This window comes from Rutilus rutilus, assembly GCF_951802725.1.
Source record: "Rutilus rutilus genome assembly, chromosome: 16".
Lineage (NCBI taxonomy): Eukaryota > Metazoa > Chordata > Actinopteri > Cypriniformes > Leuciscidae > Rutilus > Rutilus rutilus.
The window spans coordinates 35,031,862-35,056,608 of record NC_140224.1 but is presented as its reverse complement, the minus strand read 5'-3'; the positions used below and the strand labels follow the sequence as shown (position 1 = coordinate 35,056,608).

Below are 24,747 nucleotides of genomic sequence, written 5' to 3'. Positions count from 1 at the left end.
CGACTGTTTGGATACATTAATCAACAGAAAACGAATCATTCTTATACAGCTCAACACAGTTAGTCTTCTTGTTTAAATCTCGTTTTCTTGATTTACATGCGAGTACCATGTTTTACCATGCCTAATATCGATCTCTCTCACTGCAGTGTGCAACAAGTGTGTCATAGTAGCGAACACACAGAGTAGCATTATAACATAACTTTCAACACACTCAAATGTATCTAAATACCCAGATATATGACGGAAGAAGTGGAAGAGTTTGTCTGCGGTGTAATGAAACTCCACTGCTCTCGACGAGCTACGCCTTCGCTTTGAATAAGAGCCCTCTAGCGGCGAAAAACTACATAGTGTGCCTTTAATGTCTTTAAAGCTGAAATGTGCAATTTTTTTCCATTTTAAACATTTTCCCATTTTTAAAGTAAACAATTTTTGGTTGAAAAGTGTTAATTTTGACTTCGGGGCACATTCAACTGGTTTTATTTGATTGTCAGACACAAGGAGTTGTATAGGAAGCCTGTTGAAGTCATTATTTTCTTTTGGTGGTGCTTATGATGCAGAATTACACACTTCAGCTTTTTTTTTAAATAACAGACAAGTGTGCAATGAATTGCATCTTTTTACTTTTTATTCATCAAAGAATCCTGAAAAAAAAATCCTATTACGGTTTCCACAAAATTTGTCAAAACTGTTTTCAACATTGATAATAATATTAAATGTTTCTTGAGCATCAAAGCATCATATTAGAATGATTTGTGAAGGATCATGTGACACTGAAGACTGGAGGAATGATGCTGAACATTCAGCTTTCATCACAGGAATAAATTACATTTTAAAATATATTTGATCAATTAAATGTGCATTAGAGACTTCTTTCAAAAACACTTAAAAAAAAAATCCTAAGATTTTGAACAATCGTGTATATTTATTAGTTAGAAAAAAATGATTGCCAGGCAAATATTTAGCTATTTTGTAATATTCGGCTGAAAACATTCATCATTTCGCCTTATTTATGAAGTGCTTTGTACATCATTTACCAACAGCCTTGAGAATGGATACAGCAATTCTGTTTTACATTTTTTTTTTTTTGTCATCTTGAGTAAATAACTCTTCATTTATATTCAGCAAATGTTATTTGACATCATTACGCACTACAAGGTCATTCGCTACCCTGCTGTCTAGATCATTATCAGCCATTAAAAAACCATATCCTAGTTTGCATGAGCAAAAACTCAGATTAATACACTCATATATCTGCTGTTTATTCTAGAAACCGGATTCTCTTTAGGTTGGTCAGTTCTCTACACTGGCGTCTTCTCCTCTCTTTCTCGTTCTGTCTGTCCGATTAGTATTTTCTGTTATTATCTGTCGTTCCCTCATATAACAAGCTTCTTACGAGAGTCACTGAGAAACTCTTTCATCTCTCCGCCTGTTGCCCACTCATGCTTTTTTTTCCTACAATCTCTTTTCTTCTTTACACCCTCAACAACCTTCATTCGTCTCCTTTCACACGCTCTTCTCTTTCTCCCACTCGCTCCATCTGTCCCTAAATGAAATGAACACAGTATTTCTCATGGAATCTGTAATTCAGCTCTGAAATGCTGTAGATGTGTACGCCATGAGATCAAATGAATGATATTTCAGAGATGCATCAGCAGGCGAGCGCAATCTGCTAGCATTTCCATTCAAGTCAATTGAAAAAGACTTGCATGTTCCTTGTTTCTGTTTTCAGACCACCTGATCTCAAGAAAACATGCCCTTTGCATGTGTGTGTGTGCCTGTCTTAAGTTAGTTTAAGACCATTTGTGAGCTTGTACCATTAAATTATGCTGTACTAATTTGATTCAGATTCCATTTTAGAGACTATTTGAGTTTGAAATGTGATTTATTCTTAATGTTATTTAATGCCTGAGACTGCCAATCATGCAGGGCCATTAACATCAACTGTATGATCCAGAACTCATTGACAAAAAGGGTTTGGAAATGGCCTTTGTCTGAGTATTATGCATAATGGCGTCCAGCTAAGTGGATAACTGTGTTCATTTGAGTAGATGACGGTTGAACTGATTAGTGTGTATCATGAGGATTGAATTACAGTAATGTTGTGTGTGTCCTCGAGGTTGTAAAGGTGATGATTTAAGGGCTGTGCGATGTTGTCTAAAGGGATAAGGAAGGTCACGTGTTGTGATGTTTTGGTTTATATTCTATTTTGGGATGATTTATAATTTTTACTCATGCTCTAACAGGCTTCACTTTATCACTATAAGACTCTGAGGTCCTAAGAGACGTAACGTTTATTTAATAAGTGTGTGATGTAGTGCTTTATGTGTGAATACTAGAGAGGTGAGTGAGTCTTAAACCTGTCGAGAACATGTCCAGGTCATAGTTCACCTCAGAATGAGTAAGTACATACGTGTGTGTGTGTGTGTGTGTGTGTGTGTGTGTGTGTGTGTGTGTGTGTGTGTGTGTGTGTGTGTGTGTGTGTGTGAAAATAACAGACATTAATTATGTTAGACATTAATAATATCATTTTTATTTTCAGCATCATTACTCCAGTCTTCAGTGTCACATGATCCTTCAGAAATTATTCTTCTAATATGATGATTTGCTGCTCTGATTATTATCAATGTTGAAAATTATTTAATGCATAGAAAGTTCAAAAGAACAGCATTTACTGTCCCTGAAATACAAATCTTTTGTAACATTATAAATACCATCATTGTCATCTTTAATCAGTTTAATGCACCCCTTGCTGAATAAAATTATTAATTTCTTTTATATATGTTTAATTGAATGTGTTTAATTGTCATGATGGTAAGTTCACAATGCCTAAAACTAGACTTTATTTTGTTTATGCAAAAGACAAGTTCTCAAGTTTTTTTTTTCTTTAGATTCAAAGGTAAATGAAGGCCTGGACATGTTTCAGTGAGATTCCCCCAATTCTTCAGATATGAAGGTGTAGAAAGGGTTCATCCGCTCCCTGAAGGTCTCAGATTAGCCGTGTTAATAGAAGGACTTGGCTCAGGACTGCAGGTGTGTGTGTTTGTGTATCACAGACTGAAGGAGATAAATCCTATTAAGTAGAGGAGGGGAAAGTAGGTCTGTAGGAACTGTGTGTGTGTGTGTGTGTGTGTGTGTGAGAGAGTGAGAGCTAATAAGATACGTTGGACCACATCAGCACTTGCTATTTTTGGCCTCTTTTAGTGGTGTTTGCTAGGCTGAGCTTCACTATTACTATCGCTCATACACACTTAGTGTGAGGGATTTGAACAAAATCCTGACACTAAGTACTAAACTTTGGCACGTAGCTCATCATGCCACATCATTTGCGTTACAGATGTGGATGATTCACGTTGCATGATTGACGCACACGCTTGTTAATGCTCAATGCATGCAGTGTGACAGAACCCAGAGGATTCAGACTCATGGGCTTCTGATTTCTGATCTACGGGCTTATACTAATTATTATGGTAGTTAGTAGAGGTTAATATGAAGACTGAAAGTCACCTCTATTGGCTGACTAGCACAGAACGAGTGTAACAGTAGCAATTAAATGATTCGTTGTAGCTTATAAAACCGATCAGATTAATTCAAATTCTGATTGGATGATCACCATTCAAAGCCGTTGGAAAATGACAACGTACCTCTACAGTAAATATGCATATATTGATTTGATTGATTTTAGATAGATAGAGGTGTATATATAGAGAGAGAGATAGATATATAGAGATATAGAGATATATAGATCATCAGGAGATAGATAGATAAAATTATTTATTATTATTATTATTATTATTATGGATGGATGGATAGATATATTTTAGATGATTAATTCATTAGTGGTGTTTGTTACGTTAAGCATGACTATTCTGCTTCTCGTACCTGTGCTTAGGATTTGAAATATCGCTGAACCTAAATATAAACCTTCTGTGTGAAATTCATCCTGACCATATTGTGAAAAAAATAGAAGTTGTAAAAATAGTTTGATCAGGAGTGGGAGGCGTCTGGAAGGGTAAACACGAGGAGGAGGAGGAGGAGGAGGACAAGAGCTGCTGAATTCTCTGTAGGTTTCTGGAATAGTTTTTTAGGCATCTCTGTGTTCATGAAGAATATAACACACAGCTGCTGTTGATCAATCTTTTCTGAATATATTTCAGGAATGAGGACATGTCACAGCACGTTTACGATAACGAGAGCTCGGCCATCCCTCACGCACACTTTCCTCTTCTCGAGTGTTGTTGATGTTTATTTACTTCACAGCCAGATTTAGATGAGAGTATATGTCAATGTGTAGCCAAAGTGTACATTTTTGCTGCTGTGTCAGTTTTTCAGTGTTTGTTCAATGTGTTTTTTTATGCATGTCATTATTAATTTAGCATATTGTTGAACCATTGGAGTTCATGTTAATATTAATACATTTCCTCCTCTTTTTTACTTTTCTTTTCACTATAAAAATGTGGGACTGTGTTGGTTCTCCACCTGATGTTGAATGTAAATGTGTCTCAGTGTCACTAATGTTGAAATCCGGTGTCGAGCTCCTCACACACGACCTGTAGAGGCCTGTCCTATTGACAGCAAGCGTTTGACTTTCAGTAGCCTCCTTCATATATATACTTGTGACAGGTGTGCCTTTCAACGCAGTGTGAATCATTTTAAGTGGCGTGAGAAAGTGAATGAATGACAGACAGAAAGAGAAGGAGAGAGAGATATCTCTGTCTCTATGGCTACAGCTTTCACCTCTCTCTCTGTGCTCGATAGAACGGCTTTCTTATTTCAGAGGAAAGTTATTATTCAATAAATGTGCTAAATCCATGCGGATCAGTTTGATCAGAAGGAGCTTTGTTGTCACGGCTGTCTTGAATTTGGATTCGTCTTCTTTTGTTCCTGTTGTCGTTCTTGTGGGTGTTTTTCCTCACTTCTTAGAAAGGAAACCGTAATTAGCAGAATTTTTACATGTATTTGTTTGCCGAAAAATGAAAATTCTGCCATCGTAGAATCATGTTTATAATTTGTCACATTTTAGCATATAAATGACCCCTACAGCCACACTGTAAAAATATTTTTCGAAGTTGTCAATAAAACAAAGATTAATGGAATATGTTTAACTTTTTTAAACTTGTTTAATTCAATGTGTTACGTACTGTACATGCCATTTCTTTGTAATATTTATTAGTGAAATTTACTAGCAACACCAATTAGTCCACCAATCAAGTCCAATTTTGATTTCATGGGTCTTAAAGGGATACTTCACCGATTAGCATTAAGCTTTGTATCAATAGAAACCCGGTAGTGTCTTCGAATGACCGTGCTTCCCTCCCTCATGTCCCCCTGAGACGAGAGATTTCTGTATTGTGTGTCTGGAAAAAAAACTCAGATGATGCAAAAATCGTCATTTAGCTCATCTGAGGCTTTTCTGTCCAGAGGCGAGAGACTACAGCCAGTAGGAGGAGCTCGTCCCGCATGTGTTCAACCCGCCCATAGGGGGATCTCACGATAAAACACCGTCTTTTCAGTTTCGAGTCGACTAGTAGCCTAGTTGTATCATTTCTTCCGATACTGCCCTCTGTAACCGGTAGGCGTGGCGTGGGAGTGGCCTCGTAGGGCAGCGAAGCAAGTGCATTCTGGGAGTTGCTGTCTTTCATCCACATGAGCCAATAATACATTTCTAGAGGCTAGAAGGCACCAACTTCTAAAATAATTTCACATTTCTACTACGTAAATGACCCAATTTAAATACACATTCATCTTTCCAGCGGTGAAATATCCCTTTAACAGTAAATAGTGTCCATTGATTTCATATAGTCATGAAAACAGTGAGCTGTGTGTTTTCTGAAGGAGAATCTGAGGACTGGGTTCAGGTAGTCTATACAGTCGGCTAATATTAGCACAGATCCTGCTCTGTTGACAATAGAGATGGTTTCTGTGGCACTGGTTAATTAGACTGGGATTGTGCCTGTAAACATGCGCACCTGGGGAACACTGACTGCCGAGAGGATTCATTACGGCTGTTGCAATGTCTTATTATTTCCTCTGTGACTGTTCTGTAAAGTGGATCTGTTGTTATAGTGAATGTCCCGGTGCAATTAAAACCCATCAATGTGAATCTCACCAACCCTGGCGACATGCATTTCCCTCTCATGTTTCTCAGATAAACTGCACATGGCATTTTGGAAAATAAAGTGCAGCAGATTGTGGTATTTAGTGAGGCCTTTAATGAGGAAGGTTATAATAGAGTAACAGAGCTGGTGATGAAGGTGTGAAGGTGTTTAAATGGCCCGACGGCCCAGATGGTTTTCAGTGAATTAGCTGAGATGGCCTGTAATATTCCCGCAGTGCTGAAGGATGAGCGAGTATTTTTGGAGAGAGAAAGTCCAGGGAGAAAATGAGTGAAGGAGAGAGGGATGATCTTGAGGAACCAGAGCAGGGTTACACTGTAAGGATCAACTCAGGCTGTTTTGTGTGTGCGTGAATCGCTTGAATCTACTTGCATATCTCATGAATATTAATTAGGTCAGAGAATTTTGATTGTTGGATCAACTATTCATTTAACATTATCTGCTTTTAAACATAACGGATGTTTTCCTTACATTTGTGTAGATAGATAGATAGATAGATAGATAGATAGATAGATAGATAGATAGATAGATAGATAGATAGATAGATAGATAGCTTTTTATTGTCATTCAACTGCACATTTTGAGTGCACATATGAATTAAATTCTGTTCCACTGGCTCATAAAAATATAATTAAAACTACAACATGCATTAAAATATAATACTAAAAAGAGTTTGACAGCAGCATATAAATAGTGATATTGCACGTGTTAATTTGTGGCATATAAATACAGTTATTTCACATTATAAATAAATACTATTATTGCAATAACCCAGTCCAGTTCACATGAGGCTCACTGCAATTGTGTGAGCAATTGTTCTGTTTACTCAAATCAAGTGCACACATAAACACTTTTTTCCCCTTAACTTAAACATTACAACTTCGAGAATATGTGTACTCAAATAAAGTTAGCTTTGGTGTGTTTGTATTGATGATATGTTTGTGTGTATATATAGTGCAGAATTTGAAATAATTATAATTTATTTTACATCATAACTTTTCTGTTTGAACACTTTCAAAATCATGGAAACTTCGATTCATTTACAGGTTTAAATGAACAAAATTCCAGATTATTTTGTGTGGTTTCAGGCTTTTGGACACTTTTAAATGTGCACTTTTTTTATCCAGAAACAAAACATGTTTGAAACCAGCTGTTTGAAATTCTAAAACTTGACCAAATTAGTCTTGAAGTCACTCAACTAACATACTGTTAAAAATGTATAGCTTGAATGCATAAATGCATAAATAAATGCATAAATAGCTATCACTGGAGGAAGATGTTTTTGGGTCCCGATGGTGTTGTTACGGCATTGACCAGCAGGGGCTAACTGGGACATGCCAACCAGCAAAACCTTGACCTGTATAGTGGTGCTGGCTTCCTAGTATAAAGACCCTTTCTTGATGTAAACAGTGTCAGTGTAGGTTTTATGCGTATGTGTGTTTCATTGATTAACTGTTGACATGAGAGCTGCTTTCATTTATCCTTCACTTGTGCTGCAACAGCAAAATCAATGACATGCACCTGCACTTTCAGATGTGTGTGTGTGTGTGTGTGTGTGTGTGTGTGTGTGTGTGTGTGTGTGTGTGAAACATGAGAGATACTTCAATCAATCACCGGGCGTCTCAGAGGCTTCAGGAAGCACTTCCGTAGAGGAGCTTCATATTTCTAAGTAAAAATACACAATGGCCTATTTGAACTTGCCTGTGTGATGGAAAATTAGCCCTTTTTTCAAAGTTGTCAAAGCTGATGTACTTGATTCTGATTGGTCAATCATGGCATTCAGATATTTCTTTATGTAATGGCAAATTCATGCGTATTTATTCCCTTATTTGAAAATTTTCTTTACATGGTTTAAAAGCTACAGTTTTGCAGTATCATCATTTATTTATACACATTGCTAATACTTAGGCCTGAATGGGAGTTTACTGTTTGAGTCACTGAGGTTTAACACATAGCGTATGTGTGTGTGTGTGTGTGTGTGTGTGTGTACAACTATGTTGGATTTTAAGGGATTAATGTCAGTAAATAAGCCAATCCTTTCATGCAGATGGTCAATTTGGCATTTCTTATGCAGAATGGATTTGTTAAAAATAGATTTAGCAAAAAAAAGGGTAAAATACCATCAGTCGATTTCAAAATAGTATGACAGTGAAATAGCCTGGAAATCTCTGTTCAGTCTCTGCTGGAGAACATTCTCTCTGTTTGGTTAGTACTATAGAGTGTAGGCTAAATGGATGGGTGAACGATAGAAGGAGTATGTCATCAGTGAGAAAATGAGTCAGATGACCACTGCTGATATAATGGGGTCGCTGCCTCTGTAATTGGATTTCTACTGATATGTCATGGCGAGAAATGCACTGTACTTCTCTGCCACATTGTTTTGTTTTCGAAAGAAAGTTTTAGATGTTGGAACAATTTGAATTGTCCTTACAGACTCTGTTTTAACATTTAATGTCAACATAGATATTCAAAATGGTATTTGTGCACTACATAGTATATTTAAGTCGTCAATTTTGTTTGTATAAACCTTTTCACAAGCCATGTTGTTTCAAAGAAGCTTTACAGCAAATTATGCATTAAGCTTTAAAGTCACTGTGCAGTCGACTCGTGGCCTAATGGTTAGAGAGTCATACTGTTAACCTGAAGGTTGTGGGTTCAATTCTCAATGCCGGCAGGAGCATTTTGAGCAAGGCTCTCGCTCCCCGGGCTGCCCACTTCTCCAGGTGTGTGTGTCCACAGTTTTCCAGTGTGTGTTAACTACTCATTACTTTTAATGTGTGTGCACTAACTTGGATGGGTTTAATGCAGAGGACAAATTCTAGGTATTGGTTACCATACTTGGCCATCACGTCACTTTCACCATCACTTTATAAATCTTGAGAAATCCAACAATAATTGTGGCAAAGAGGAAAAAAATCATATATTTAGGTTGCAATTCATTAATTGTCTTTTCTTCCTTATGTCTTAGGTGCAATGGTCCATGCCATCTCCATCTGTAGTAGCTGGTCTGGCAGGAGAGGGTATCTGAAGAACGCCATCTCCATGGACTAAAAATACATTCACAGGATTTCACAACCTGACCAGAACAGGAAAAGGATCTCTGTCTCTCTCTCTCTGTCTGTCTTTTCTTCGGTCTTCATCTCAGTGTCTCTTTGTGTTGTACTGTTATGACGCCATGTCTCAAACTGGAAAAGTCCTGCATTTGTATGTGGAGGTGAGATCCCCACCAGAGCATGATGAGAAAGGTAGTTCCTGTGAAACAACAGTGGAGCAAGATGGTCCTGTTGAGGCTTTGACCAAATTAGCACAGGTGGCTTCAGGATTTCCCACACCTCCCAGCAGCACATTCAGACCAAATGTAAGTTTCCTACTACAGCCCACACACAATTATCTGGATTCCCCTCAAAGACGCAGCATTCCCCAGCAGGAACCATTCCAACAGGTGTCCTCTGGCTTCAATAACAACATTGACTGTAAACAATTGAAACATGTCCACTCGTTGTCATTCTCTGGACGGACATCTGGTCCGGGAACGCCTTGTCGAGTCTGCAGTCATCAACAGGACTCTAAACCAGAGCCCGGACAGAGGTCCGTTGTCACTTTTAGTTACATTGAGAAGCCCCACATCAAAACTGTGGAGAGTCCTTGTAACAGTCCCAGTGGAACAAAGGAGGCAGCTGCTTGCCCACGTAAGAGGTGTAGTGATCCAAAGCGGTCTCACCCTAATGAGTCTTCCTGCAATAATAGTCCATTTCACCAGCACATGGGTTATCCAGGATTTTGTTCCTCTACTTTGGATCCCGTCGGTCAAGCAGCTACACAGCGAGCCCTGGAGGAGTTTGGCTCTCCCCAGTTGAGGTGTAAGTTTTCTCGTGGCCCAGACTGGAGTCCGGAGTTTCACCAACGGCAGAGGGCACGATGCCAGTCTTGGGCAGGTTCACCAGTGCCAAACTGCAGTGCCTACCGCCATGATCCTGACCTAGGCAGGGTCGGAGCTGCATGTGGTGTCCCCAAAAGCCCAGCATCAGATGCTTTCTCATCCCACACAGGGCATAACAACCAGCAGAAATCCACCTCCAGGTCCCAAGGATGCCCCAACCAGAACCTCCCTTCAAAGCAAGACTGTTCCACACCAGTCAGTCAAAGTTGGGGAAGCCGGGCTGAAGACAAGCCTCTGTCAGGACAAAGAACCAGCCTCACAAACACACCCACTCATGGTTTGAACCAGCTTAGTGGAAGCAATAACTCCTCAGCCCTGAACAGTCCTGAGGTAGCCCGCAAGATTGCAGAAGAGGCCACCAAGGTTTCAACTATTTTCAACGAGGTCCGCAGTTCTCCTCCTCCCACTGTTTTCAGAGGTTCATCTAATCTAAGCAGCACAAACTATGGGTATCCTTCGAGAGAACTCCAGCATGAGACCTTGCAACAGAGTCCAGTGCAGCATTTGGCTGTTAAGATGAACATACCTGTGCATGAAGACCATCCTACAACAAATGGGGTTTCTCCGCACCTGCATGAAGCAACAGCTACTAAGAGCTCAGATTTAAGAGATGACCTGGCCGATCACTCCTTCTGCTCTGTCCCAGTGGGAGCCCCTGATTCTCCAGCCCTCCCGTCTCGTCTTCTTCGTCCAAGTCTGTCCAATGCAGACGTGTGTTCTCCACTCCGAGATCCTCGTCAGCTTAGGGCTGACCTGCCGGTCTCTAACAGCCCCACTTTACACCGTCACAAGCCTCCACAGTACACTGGAGAGGAGTGGACCTCCGGGGAACCCTGGTTCCTGGACGAGGAGGACTGGGATGACCATGTCATTGCAGAAAGCGTGGAGATCTCCAGGCGGTTGTTCATCGGTCAGAGTGTGGACGATTCTCCAGTCAGTTGGACATCTAGACAGCAGTGGATAGAGCAGGCGAAGAAAGAGGAAGTGAAGTTCAGCTTGACAGAAAAACTTGAAGGGACTCTCAAGAGCAGCAGTCCAGTGTACAAAAAAAGGGTTGAGGTCACAGAACGGGGAGAGGAGAATGTTAGCAATTCAGTATGTGGAGCAAACCACAGCCCAGGGGAAAGAGTAGAGGAGATGACCAGGATAACGCAGCAACAGAGACAGGCAGAATGGAGGAGAAGGCAGGCTTTGCTTCTAGGGCCAGTGGTATTAGAAGAGGGAGATGGGGAGAGAGGGGAGGATGAACAGGGGTTTGGAGAACACCAGGCTTTGGCTGGGTCATCCCCGAGCTCCAGTGGAGTAACGGGAAGCCTAGGAGACAGAGATTGCATCTCACCTGAGTCCAGTCAGAACAGCAACCATTCAGATCACCCATCATCAGGAATACAGGTGAGACATTGTTCATAAAACCATTTTTACATAAACGGTCTAATTCTACCAATGATTCTACAATGATTTAAGAACAATTTAAAAGTTTCTTCCAGTGAATGAGGCTGTTCCCTTTTTATTATAAGTTAATATGTTTATTTTGTGTGGGTGTTACAGTCCGATGGTGGTTCTTTGGTGCCAGGTCCATCTCTGCACTGTCAGAAAATTGCTCGTGCCAAGTGGGAGTTTCTGTTTGGCACTCCAGCAGAAAACACTGCCAGTGACCGAGAGAAGAGTAAGTAGCCTGTTGACCTCTTTAATGTCAGTTTTAAAGATCATCTAGATTCCATAAAAAAGCAATTAATTGCTTTTTTTCATGATTATTTTATGGTTGAAGTACATTAAGATCATTTCAAGTGTATGCAAGTGTTTGAGTAACTCGCTCATTGAGCATTCTCATGTGAAAGTGGGATAATACTGTAATATCACTGAGCTGGAATAGTCATCAGCAAAACATTGTCAGTATCACTGGCACCAAAATGGATTGATTTATTTTCCTTCATAGCTGAATGAATATTGTATGTTATCCACCTAGATGTTCCGGAAACCTCCACAGCTCCACCAAGTGGTCTTTCCACCCCAATCCCGCCCTCTTTTCTGCCACTTGAGGAGCTCGCTCTCAGAGCTAATCATGACGTTCAACATGTGGAGGTGGAGCTAGTGACTCCGCCCCCTGCCGCCCCGGGGACCTCCCCCAAAACTGGCATAATTCGGCGAACTTTAAAATACTCTGAGACCGATCTGGACGCCGTTCCGTTACGATGTTATCGGGAGACCGATATAGATGAAGTGCTGTTAGCCGAGCAAGAGGACGCTGACTCAGCGTTTGGAAGTAACCGAAGTGTCATGGGAACTTCCTGTGCTGGGAGCAGCCCTCTAGGAGAGATGCCGAATGAAAGAACAGATGGACAGGAGGATGGGGAGGAGGAGGAGGAGGAAGAGGAGGGTGTTGCGAGCTGGGTCACTGTCAGGATGCAGGGCGATGTGAGGAGGTTGCTGGCCGATCAGGAGCGATACGAAGAAGAGGAGTTTTACAGCATTATGCTAAAGAGGTGGGAAGTGGCAAACACGCATACTGATGTTTTCCTTCAAGAAACTGTTTAAATATTTAATGTGTTACTGGTGCAGAATATCAGAAATAACAAGGTAATCTTTTTTTTTTTTTTAGGCCTCGAGATCATTTAATTAACAACCACCCAGCTCTGAAATCTCCCATCCTGGTCCGTGGCCCTCGAAGAAAGTCTGGAGACAGTTTAGACACATTCAGCAGGCATTTTGAGAACATCATGGAGTCACATCGTGCCAAAGGCACCTCCTACAGTAGTCTGGACAGTCTTGACCCTCTGACCTCTAGTACTCAAACTGTTCTGACCTTTGACCTTCCCACTCTGACTCCACAAGTGCAGGGTCAGATCTACCAGAGTGTGCGGCAAATCGTGGAGCTCAGCTTTGCTCCATTGGCTCACGTAGAGATGCCCAGCCTCTCAGAGTCTGTGCTGACGATTACGGGTGACACCGATGCCACACGGGCACCATCCAGTGAACGCCTCAGCAGTGGGTCCGACGATCGCAACGGGCGGAGCTGGCAGATCAACCCACCACTTTCACTGCCCAGGTTTGTGTCATTTTCATCACTAAAGTGAGGAATTGTGTGTTTAGGTTGGAAAACTTAGTAGTGTGCTCTGGTTGTATACTGTAAATTGTGAAAAATGTAGTAGTATGGAAGTATGCCGTTCTGAGCATACCTGTTATACAGATATAAATACGTTATTGCTCATAGACTCATTTAGTCTTTGCAATTGCTCAGTTTCTCCAGCAGATGGAGTTTGCAACCAACAGTCATTTCTGAAGTGAAACATACTGTACTTTGATTTGCTATGACTTGAATCTTGGTGAAGATTGAGGAAAAGTGCAATTGTTTTTTTGTTTTTTTATGCCTAATATTTCAACCAACAATCAAGAAGACAATAATTGCGTAAATATATATTTTTAATGGCAATATATTATTTAAATTTAAATTTAAAATGGTATAATTATTGGGAGGGGAGGGGGCACTTGTAATTTCTAAGCCTATATTAATTAATATGTGATACACTATCTATTTTCAGTTTGGTTTGACAGTATAGGTGTGAATTTCTTGAGGTGGATTGTAAGCAATATTTCCTGTGTGTAGTGTGTGTAGTGTGTGTGTGTGTAGTGTGTGTAGTGTGTGTGTGTGAGAGAGAGGACAGATGAAAGACAAAGCCGATTGCTGGCAGAGAACTGAAGTAACTGCCGCATAGATCACCTTGAGACAAACATAGAGGCTGGGAATAGTTTGAGAAATTATATTTATTTTCACAATCTGAATTTTGCTACATAAATCCTAATTTATAGGATGTATACTGTTAAATATTTTAAATCTGCCATGTCTCGTCTCATAAAACAAGTTAGCATCTGCTGTAAAATGTTAAGTGTGATTGGAGTCACCTTGCAGCACTGCACATCACTCCTGTAGTAGCTCAACTAAACCACTAGGTGGCGACAATCGTTCATAAGTGCTATTTGTGTCACTATTAGAACCAACCAAGCTCACCATTAGAATTAAAAGCATCGCTTGTGCTCATATTGATCAAACCACGCACATTTCATCAGAAAATATTGCATTGAAATTCCTAAGTTGGTAATAGAACCGGTGCAACTGGTTGAGTAATAAAATGTACACTGCATAATGGATTGCCAATCAAATCCTTAGATATCTCATAATTTGCGTGCTCAGTTGTTATGCCAATTAGAATTGTTTGTGTGTTGTTCATTCAGCATGGCAGGAACAGTAGCATCATTGTGGAGCAGTTTAAACAATCTTTAAGCCCAGTGATACAGAAAACCTCTCTCTTTTTCTCTTTCCTTTTTGATTTCCGTTTTGACAGAGAAAAGGTTTATCATAAAGCTGTTTGCATGTGAATATACACTACCATTTAAGTGTTTGGGGTCGTTTTTGAAAAGTCTCTTCTGCTCACCAAGTCTGCAGGTATTAAAAATAAAATTAAGAATACAGTAAAAACTTACTAATTTTATTAAAATTTAAATAAGAATTTTCTATTTTAATATATTTTAAAATGTAATTGATTCCTGTGATCAAAGCTGAATTTTCAGCATCATTCCTCCAGTCTTCAGTGTCACATGATCCTTCAGAAATCATTCTAATATGATGATTTGATGCTCAAAAACATTTCTGATTATTGAAAACAGTTGTGCTACTTCATATTTTTATGGAAATCATGATGCATATTGTTTTCAGGACTCTTTGACGAATAGAAAGGTCAAAAGAACAGTGCTTATTTGAAATCGAAATCCTTTGTAACATTATACATGTCTTTTAATGTAATTTTGGAATAATTTCATGTATCCTAGATGAATAAAAGTGTTAATTTGTTTCACAAAAAATTCGACCCCAAACTTTTGAGCGGTATTGTGTGTATGTGTGCAACAGTGCATATTTAAAGCTGATACTTAGTTTTGTTGTCTTTGCTAATTTGAAGCAGTAATTATCGAATGTATGATCAGATTTATTCTGGCTTTCCCACAATGCACTGCTGATTATGTTTACCGCACAACTGTACTGCAAAATTTTAACACTTAAATGCATGAATACCCTTTACTGAATTAATGAATACCCTTAATTATAATTCAATGTGACATTTTCAATCTAAGTGATTTTAGTTGCAGAATGTTGCTGTTACACCAGTAAATAACTAAACTGTGTGTACAGAGAAAGATTAAACACTCACTTGAGGAGGGACTTCAGCTGCAGTCTGTCCGTGACCAAATGAGTGTTTTGCTAATCATTATTATAAAGAATCGTGAGAAATAAAACGAGATGTGTATACTTTTTAAAGTGCGTGTGAAGTGAGGAGAGACCGAGAGATGTTACATGCCACACTGAACTGAGAAGGCCATTAGGGAGCGTCAACAAAGTTTACAGAGAGAGAGAGAGAGAGTAATCAGTGGGAAACCTATTGGGATGGAATAATCTGTCATGTTTGTGAGCCGTACTAAACAGTTCAAGGATGGATTGGAATTTCAGGATCGTTAGAATACAGACATAAACGACTAAACGACAGATTAATTCAGTCACAGCGAGATTAAAACATTAGCGGAGATGTCCACGAACACCTGAGGAGATGTTGAGCTTCTCGCTAACACAAACATGGCTCAGATCCAGAGAGTCACGGCACAGAGGTGTTTTGGCAGAGATGGTGTGAGAAGAAGAGCCCAGCACTCAGTGTTTTGCTGGCATTGCTCTGCGCTGGAGGAGAGAAGCGTTCTGACCCGCTGCCACACACTGAACAGGTACAAGAGTACAAGCGGCTGGGAAAGATGCAGATCCTCACTCAACTGCTGTAGTAGACATTGTCCTAATGAGTTTCATATAAAAGTATTCAGCGAAAAACAAACTAAACAACCCAAAATGAGTAGACAATACTCACATTTGAGGATCTGTGTGCATTTACTGCAGCCAAGTGATTTTTATTAATGCATTTGTCTATTTTGTTAGTGGTGATGCTTTTAATTCTAATGGTGTGCTTATTCTTCAGGCTATCAATTTGTTCGCCCTTAGATGATCCATCTAGAAATATGGAGCTAGAGTTATTGATACTGTATACTAATTATAGTTTTTGTTAATATTTTGAGGTTTTTTTTATATTTTCTGTTTTCATTTTAATTGGTTACACTTCATTTAAAGGTGACGTAGTTACATTACATTACTCAAATAAGTACTGATTCATATTTACTATAGAGTTACGGTTGTGGTTAGGGTTTGGTTTAGGGTTAGTTACTTGTAATTATGCATGATTTGCTATAGTAAGTACATGTAGTAACTTGTAATTAACTATGCCACCTTAAAATAAATCGTCACCAACAATAACAACCCTGAAATGGAGTCGCCACTCATCTGTCGTGCTTGTCTCTTTAAGAACTGGTCTGCTTCCAGACGTCTTTATTTGAGTTTCACACATTTCTGCCCGTGGTTTGTTTATCGTGTGGATTTAGCATGAGTCATTGATAAGAAGGTCAGAAAGAGAGAGGACTGCTGGCATTCAGCCTCCCACGTTCATTTAGAGAAACCAGGGGAAATCGGATCAATAGGTCGCAATAACAGTTTAACAGAATTACTAAATTATTTCTGAATGTAAAGCTGTTTGTGTTCGGCTTGGAAAGCACAGTTTCTGCCAAAATCCCACAGATACTACAGTAACGGCAGTGTTACTAGTGTAAATTCAACCTGATTTAACATGTGATCTCCTTTCAAACAATACAAGAAGCTTTCTGAATATTTTTTGTCATTTAGTTTAATGTCGTCGGCTATATTGAAGAACATTTGTTTTTGGTCACTATATAATTCCCACACTTTTATTTGTGGTCATATTATTTAAAAATGTGGACATTTGTAACATGAAAGAGGTTTTTCAGAACTTTTTGTATATCTTGTAATGGCTTTTGAGCTTCTTATAGGAAAGTTCCAAGGTTCAGCATGAAATAGTGTTTCTTAGTCTATTATATTTCTGTTTTCATCACTGTACTGAAGTGGTGCAGTGGTTCTGTGATGGTGTAGTGAATGATATGATACCATATTCATACACCATGGTCATTTTTTTTGTAAATAATACCACAACAACAAAAGTAAATTTAGTTCAGGATCTGAGTTTTGTAAAAGCATGTTTCCCAGCTCAGCGTTCAGAGATCACAGGTCACTTCAGCACAACAGAAAGACCTTCTTTGTGTGTGTTTGTGTATTTGTTCAGAGAGAAATCTCCTCGCTTCGCCGCAGACCCGGAGTTGGATCAGGAACTGAGTGAGCGTTTGGGTTTAGGGAGTAATGACACTCTCAGCAACCGTGCCGACCTGGAAGCGGCCAAACGTCTGGCCAAACGCCTCTTCAACCTCGACGGCTTCAGGAAGTGTGACGTTGCGCGTCATTTGGGTAAAAAGTAAGTAAATCTTCTTCGATTCTCATGCTCGTACAGTATGTCCTGAATGTTCCCTTCAGGTGCTTGACACATCAGTGTTCTCTTGATACACACACACACACACACACACACACACACACACACACACACACACACACACACACACACACACACACTCGGCCAAAAAAATAAATACATTTTTAAATACAATTTGGATCATTATTGCAGTGGTTATGATGTTTCTAACATGTTATATGTTTGGCACCAGTTCTTCTAACCCTAATTGATGAGTGAGTGTGTAGCTTTTCATTTCTTAAACAACCATGTAGGAAAACACATCATGGACATAGGATGACAAAGTCAAGATTGGTCATCAGGCTCAAATTGTGAAAGAATGAGCTTGAAGAATCATTTTCACACATGAATTTGCACTTATGAGTCCAGAGCTTAAATTCATTGAAAGTCTTTGGGATGTGCTGGAGGAGACTTGACTCTTGCATTGTCAATACAAGATCTTGACCAAAAAGATGCACCTCTTGATGGAAATAAATGCTGTGATGTTATTTCCATTGGTTATCATGATTTTGCCAAGTAAGACGTGTTCCTGGATCAACATATTTTGTTCCCTATCCCTAATCCTAACCCTCTACCCCTAAGTTATCCATAAAATCATAGGGAAATGGCAGGTGGATAACACTGATGTAGAAGCATCTAACCCTGGTTTTAAGCCTAAACTTGACATATACTGTAAGCTTGTCCCTCAAATCTGATTGGTTGATTGGAATGTTGTTTAACACTTTTAACATGTTGCACTTGGTAAAATCACATTCACTTATTTCCAGTATTATTAAATTCTGAATGAAAGTAAAAAAAAAAGAAAAGAAAAGAGATATCGTACACCTTTGAATTGTGCACAATAAAACCAGGAACATGTAGTTGAGTTTAATTTCATGTTAACTTTAAAATCAATCCTCAGTAAGTTTGCGCATCTTCACTGTGTTTCCTGTGACCTTGTGACTTCTCCATCTCTCTCTGTCCTGCGCAGGTCTCTGCTGGAGTGTTAGTGTTATATAAAGCAGGTTTTCATGCTGCTTTTATTCTCTGGTTTTGCCTGTATTGCTCAGAGCATCTGTACTTTAAGAGCTTTTCTCTCTCTGACAGGTGCACCATGGGAATGTTCCTCCACGATGCATCTCTGACAGGCCTCGGACACGTCTGTCACCCTGCGTCCCACGTCTCCCTTGTTTGTTCTTGCATTGTCATCTTCTTTGATTGTCTTTCTTATATCTGACTCCTTTTTAGCAATGACTTCAGTCGCATGGTAGCAGAGGAATATCTGCACTACTTCAATTTTACAGGAATGACTTTGGACCAAGCGCTAAGGTCAGCACATTAAATATGCAAGTGGTAAATAATTCACCTGAAGAATACTGGACTCATATATACATTTAATTTTGTATTATAATACACACACACACACAGAGAGAGAGAGAGAGAGAGAGAGAGAGAGAGAGAGAGAGAGAGAGAGAGAGAGAGAGAGAGAGAGAGAGAGAGAGAGAGAGAGAGAGAGAGAGAGAGAGAGAGAGAGAGAGAGAGAGAGAGAGAGAGAGAGAGAGAGAATGGAATATTAATAAATACTAGTAATAAATCATGTTATGTTAGAGTTATGTGTGTGTGTGTGTGTGTGTGTTAGTGCTGTCAAATCGATTAATCGCGATTAATAAAAATAAAAGTTTGTATTTATATAATATATGTGTGTATATGTAGTATTATGTTTATGTGTGTGTGTGTGTGTGTGTGTGCATGTACATATATACACACACAAACTATATATACCAGTTTTATATATATACACATACAGTACAGGTCAAAAGTTTGGAAACATTATTATTTTTAATGGTAAGTTTCTTCTGCTCATCAAGCCTGCATTTATTTGATCAAAAAATGTAATATTGTGATATATTATTACAATTTAAAATAATTGGTTTTCAATTTATTATACTTTAAATTATCATTTATTTCTGTGATGCAAAGCTGAATTTCCAGGATCATTACTCCAGTCTATCACATGACCCTTTAGAAATCATTTTAATATGATGATTCATTATCAAAGTTGGAAACAGTTCTGCTGCTTAATATTTTTTCATAACCTGTGATACTTTTTTAAGATACTTTGATGAATAAAAAGTAAAAAAAATATATGTATAATTTTTTCTTTTCTTTAAAAAAAAATTTGAAATCTTTTGTAACAACAATATACACTACTGGTCAGTAATTTGGGGTCAGTAATTTTTTTTCTTTCTTTTTTTGAAATAAATCAATACTTTTATTCAGCAAGGATGTGTTAAATTGATAAAAAGTGATAGTAAAGAAGATTTATATTATTAGAAAATATATTTTTTATTTTGAATAAATGCAGTTCTTTTTAACCTTTTATTCCTCAAATATATTCGGCAGCAGAACTGTTTCCAAGACTCATAATAAATCAGAATATTAGAATGATTTCTAAAGGATCATGTGATAGACTGGATGTCACATGTGACACTGAAGACTGGAGTAATGATGCTGAAAATTCAGCTTTGCATCACAGGAATAAACTATTTTTTAAAGTATATTCAAATAGAAAACTATTATTTTAAGTTGTAATAATATTTCACATATTTCACAATATTTTTGATCAAATAAACGCAGCCTTGATAAGCATTAGAGACTTCTTTCAAAAATATAAAAAAAGTAATGTTTCCAAACTTTTGACCTGTACTATATATATATATATATATATATATATATATATATATATATATATATATATATATATATATATAATGGATATGCATGTATGAATGGGATTTGAAGTCAATTTAAAAATACTGTACTCCTGTATAATTGGATCTATACATTTAATTTTGGATTATATCAATTATATTTATGACAGAGGCTTATAATATTTTGTTCATCAGCTTGTGTTTATCTCGGGGCATTGGTTTACTCTTGTTTGTTTATTTCAGGTCATTTCTAATAGAATTTGCACTGACGGGCGAGACGCAGGAGAGAGAGCGAATCTTAGCTCACTTTTCCCATCGATATCAGCAGTGCAATTCATCCCTTACACTATCCGAAGGTAAATATCTATCTATCTCTATCTCTATCTCTACGTCTACCTCCATCTCCATCTCCACCTCCACTTCTACCTCTATCTCTACCTCTACCCCTCTCTCTCTCTCTCTCTCTCTCTCTCTCTATGTGTTACATATGATAAAAAGACCATACGTGAGTGTATATGATTTTGTGTATGTTCTGTCTCGCAGACGGTGTCCACACGCTGATCTGTGCTCTTATGCTGCTCAACACAGACCTGCACGGCCACGTGAGTAAACGCTTGGATGAACACTTTATTATTACTTCACCATACAGACAAGTGTAATGGAGGGTGAAAATCTTCCGTCTCGACAACAGTGCAGCAGAGTCGCAGAGTTTCCACACTTTAAAGGACATTCATTGGGTTTCAGAAGTCTGAGACCTCCATTTTAAGGAGGTCCTATTATGCTTTTTTACAACTTTCTCGGTTCTTCGCTTAAGGGTGAAATACCTGAGCAGCGATAAACCGTTTAAAACATCCATATGCCGTCCACAGTGCTGAGAGCGGTGTTTAGATGAATGTGTAAATATGTGCGCACTTTCCACTCGATAACAAAATAAACACACAACTAAAACGTCCGACCTCGAGGGACTGAACAGAAGAAATGAACTGGAGAAGATTTCTGTGTCAAAGAAGGCGGAGCCTCAGAGCCACACCCACCTATTACATCATCACCACGGGCCAATGGAAGTTCGTAGATGTTTACCAGCCAGAGTGAACCGTTTCCAGAAAGTTCGCTTTGGCAAGTTGTTTCGAACTCCCGAAACTTTGCTTTGACCTAATTTAGTTTGAACTTGCTTCACAACAGTTTGTTCTGTGATTTCAGGGCCTTAAGGAAATGAGTTCCTACCAAGTAGCTTTATAAGGACTAATATGATTGTCTGATTCTTAAAGCACATAAGAGTTAAAATTATGCCGCTTTTCACAAGATGTAATATAAATCTATGGTGTCGCCAGAATGTGTCTGTGAACACCCCCCAGATCATTTATTACAGGTTGTCAAATTTGCCCCTTTTTGGGTGTGAGCAAAAAACCGCCGTTTTTGTGTGTGTGTTCCTTTAAATGCAAATGAGCTGCTGCCCCGCCTCCATTCAGAAGAGGGCGGAGCCTTTACACGAGCTTCGGATACAATAACAAAACACGCAAATAATCTCACGCATCCAAAATCTCAGAAATAACCAGTAGCGAGTGCAGCTTTACAGAGAGACTCAGAAGAGGTTGCAACTTATAGACGCACCTGGACGTTTCTGAATGGTTAGTGGATACATTTATGTAGTTGTTGTGGATTTGATTCATCTCATCGACATGTTTAACTTTTACACAAGTCGACACAGTTCCCTGAGGTCTTTATAAAACAGATGTGACATGTTTTGATCAAATAGTGTTCTGTGCTGCAATAACAGAACAGTTTGCATGATTTGCTCGAAGTTTTGCCATTGTGTTAGATCTGGTTACACTGTTGTCACTTGTGAAAACCAAATGTCGGCGCCGTGTGTTTAAACATGCAGATGAAGGGCCGGTAATATTATAATAAGATCCTCTTCCGACATCAGGAGGGGAACGAAATCTGATCGGCTTATTTTTTGACATGCTTGCAGAGAAAGGCTCACCAAGACAAAGTTACTGGGTATTCACTTTTCACATTTGAAAACATTGGTTGGTAGATGCACTGGGACCCGATTATAGCGCTTACACACGGAAAAAGTCCGATTTTCATGATATGTCCTCTTTAACCGCTAATCTAAAAATCCATTTGAAATTCTGAGATTATTAGCCTTCTGGCTTGAAGTCATGATTAAACAGCTCTGTATATATTTTGATTACAAACTATAATTTTGACCCCCTATCTCAGTTTGTGAAGAAGCACATAATAAACTAAAAACCCTGCGTTTAATGGAAGGCTGCACTGGAAAAGGCAGAGTGATGATGTCCAGAGGCAACTGAGATCTGTCAATCACTGCTGTCGGTCTGCATCAGTTCCTGCTCGAGGGATATTTAGCATGGCTCCTGTGCCTTTGTTGAAGGGTTTAGGGCTGTCAGTGAACACATAACGCCTGTTATAGGCCAGACTCACTGTCGCCATGGTAACAGGTTTATGGTCCTGATGAGAACTGAGCGATTTCAGCTTTCCTGTGATGAAACTCTGCTCTTCTGTCCACAATATCAGATTATGTATTCCAGACCCTCTCTACAGCTCCAGACATTCATATATTACAAGCCTCAATCACACACTCGCAGCTTGAATGTAGGACATCCCATGCTGAATTTAAGAGGGGTAAAATGCTCAAAGTGGCCTGTTAAAATTCCTGACTCTGACATCTCATCTGAAAATAAATTGCAAATGTGCAAACTTTTTTGAGTACCTATAAATGCATAATAGAAATGTCCTAGACATATTTTATACCAAAATCAAATTTTATATATATATATTTATATTACACACACACATAAATTATGCCTACATACACATCTACTTTGGGGGATTTTCACTGAGTTTTTTCTGTATTCTGACATTTCCCGCCAATTTATTATTGCCAAAATGTGAAAAAAATCATATTCTTATTACTCCTAAACAGTACTGGAAATCATCCTGCCCAGATTTAAAAAGAAAAAGCTGCAAAAAATAAATAAATAATGAGAAAATGATAAATTATGTGCTATATGATTTATATAGTATATATGTTTATATACATAGTGTATATGTATGTATATGTGTATATATATATATATATATATATATATATATATATATATACATATACAATTATTCTTTACAAGTGTGCATTAAAATTTAAATATTAATAACTTTTTTTGTTTTTTAACTAAGTGTGCTAAATTGCATTTAAAAGTGCTTAATTGTCATGCAAATAATAATCCAATGTGTAAAATGTATTTCAGTCAGTTATAATGCTTTTTCATAATGCAGTTGTGCTCATTTATCAGGTTTGTGTTGATCTTTTCTGTTGTTAGAACGTCGGCAAGCGAATGTCCTGCTCTCAGTTCATCGGGAATCTGGAAGGACTGAACAGTGGCAATGATTTTCCTAAAGACCTCCTCAAGGTAATGCGCTGTATATTACAAACATATCTCTTACTAAACTGCATTTTGAAACCGCAGTGTTTGCATTATTGTGTTATTGATGGTAAATTGTCCACTGTGAAGTTGTTGGAGGATGTGCAAGTTTAATAGGTGTGCGTGTGTGTGTGTGTGTGTTGGCACAGGTTGATTGTGTAAACACCTGTGCAAGCGTGTGACAGCAGTGCTAGAGCGTTCAGCGCTGCTGTTTGTTATTTGAAGCAGGAGAGATCTGTGTCCCGGTGGGAAGCGATGACTCTTTAGTAGGTCATTTATTGGTTTATATTATTAGATTAGTGCTGTAATGTCATTGGTAGGAAACTGGGGATGTTTTTCTTCCATTCATTAACCCTGCAGGCACATTCTGGAGCTGATCAGATTAGTTCTTGAGTTAATTCTAATGAGCTAAACGAGGGTTAGATTAGTTTTGGGCTGTGTGTTATCTGGCAGCTGGACTCTGATGATGGCCACTTCATTCAAATGATCACTTGAAGAGGCCAAGACGAAAAAATCTCATTTGGATTCAGTGAGATTCAACTATATGTGAAGGTTTCTCATTTAACTAGCTTTTTTATGAAAAGAAAAGGCAATTAAGAACTACAGTCGTTTAAAATGCCCCTATTATGCTTTTTTTAAAGGGGTCATATAATGGTACATGCACTTTTACAAGTTGATTGTACTGAAATGTGTGTTGGCAGTGCCTGTACACAACCATCATAAAATGCTAAAAATCCATCCAGTGTTTTTTTTTTTAATCTCCTTATATGTTTTCCCCCGTCTCAAATCAAGCCGTTCGACCTAGTGACGTCACACGGTCAGACGCCCCTCCCACGATTGTTGATTGACAGCAGCGTTTAAACACAGACCCGCCCTCGCTCGTGAGCTAGCTGTCTGTCATCATAGTCCGCGTGTCATTGTTGATACGCTGGAGCACTGTCTATGAGCAGAATGGCTCTAAGCGATTGTGGTGTTCTGTTCTTGGGTGTAATAACGAACACAGCATCATTTTGATGTTCCTAAATCCGAACCGCTGAAGACGCCGTGGCTGAGTTTTGTTTTCGAAGGGAATATTCCCCACGATCAAAGTCAATGCTTTCA

At 38.7% G+C, this 24,747-nt stretch overlaps 1 protein-coding gene across 1 annotated transcript in view; it reads left to right on the top strand.

Annotated features, from left to right (window-relative positions):
• LOC311305929 (uncharacterized protein) overlaps nucleotides 1-24,747 on the top strand; it is a 58,744-nt gene that overhangs the window by 4,874 nt on the left and 29,123 nt on the right. Inside the window, exons 2-10 of the mRNA XM_084433964.1 lie at nucleotides 9,082-11,445; nucleotides 11,602-11,719; nucleotides 12,020-12,536; nucleotides 12,653-13,099; nucleotides 17,271-17,456; nucleotides 18,738-18,818; nucleotides 20,444-20,556; nucleotides 20,744-20,802; nucleotides 23,545-23,634. Of these exons, the coding sequence (XP_084290090.1) occupies nucleotides 9,289-11,445; nucleotides 11,602-11,719; nucleotides 12,020-12,536; nucleotides 12,653-13,099; nucleotides 17,271-17,456; nucleotides 18,738-18,818; nucleotides 20,444-20,556; nucleotides 20,744-20,802; nucleotides 23,545-23,634 (3,768 nt within the window). The 5' untranslated portion in view covers nucleotides 9,082-9,288. The remainder of the gene's footprint in view (nucleotides 1-9,081; nucleotides 11,446-11,601; nucleotides 11,720-12,019; nucleotides 12,537-12,652; nucleotides 13,100-17,270; nucleotides 17,457-18,737; nucleotides 18,819-20,443; nucleotides 20,557-20,743; nucleotides 20,803-23,544; nucleotides 23,635-24,747) is intronic.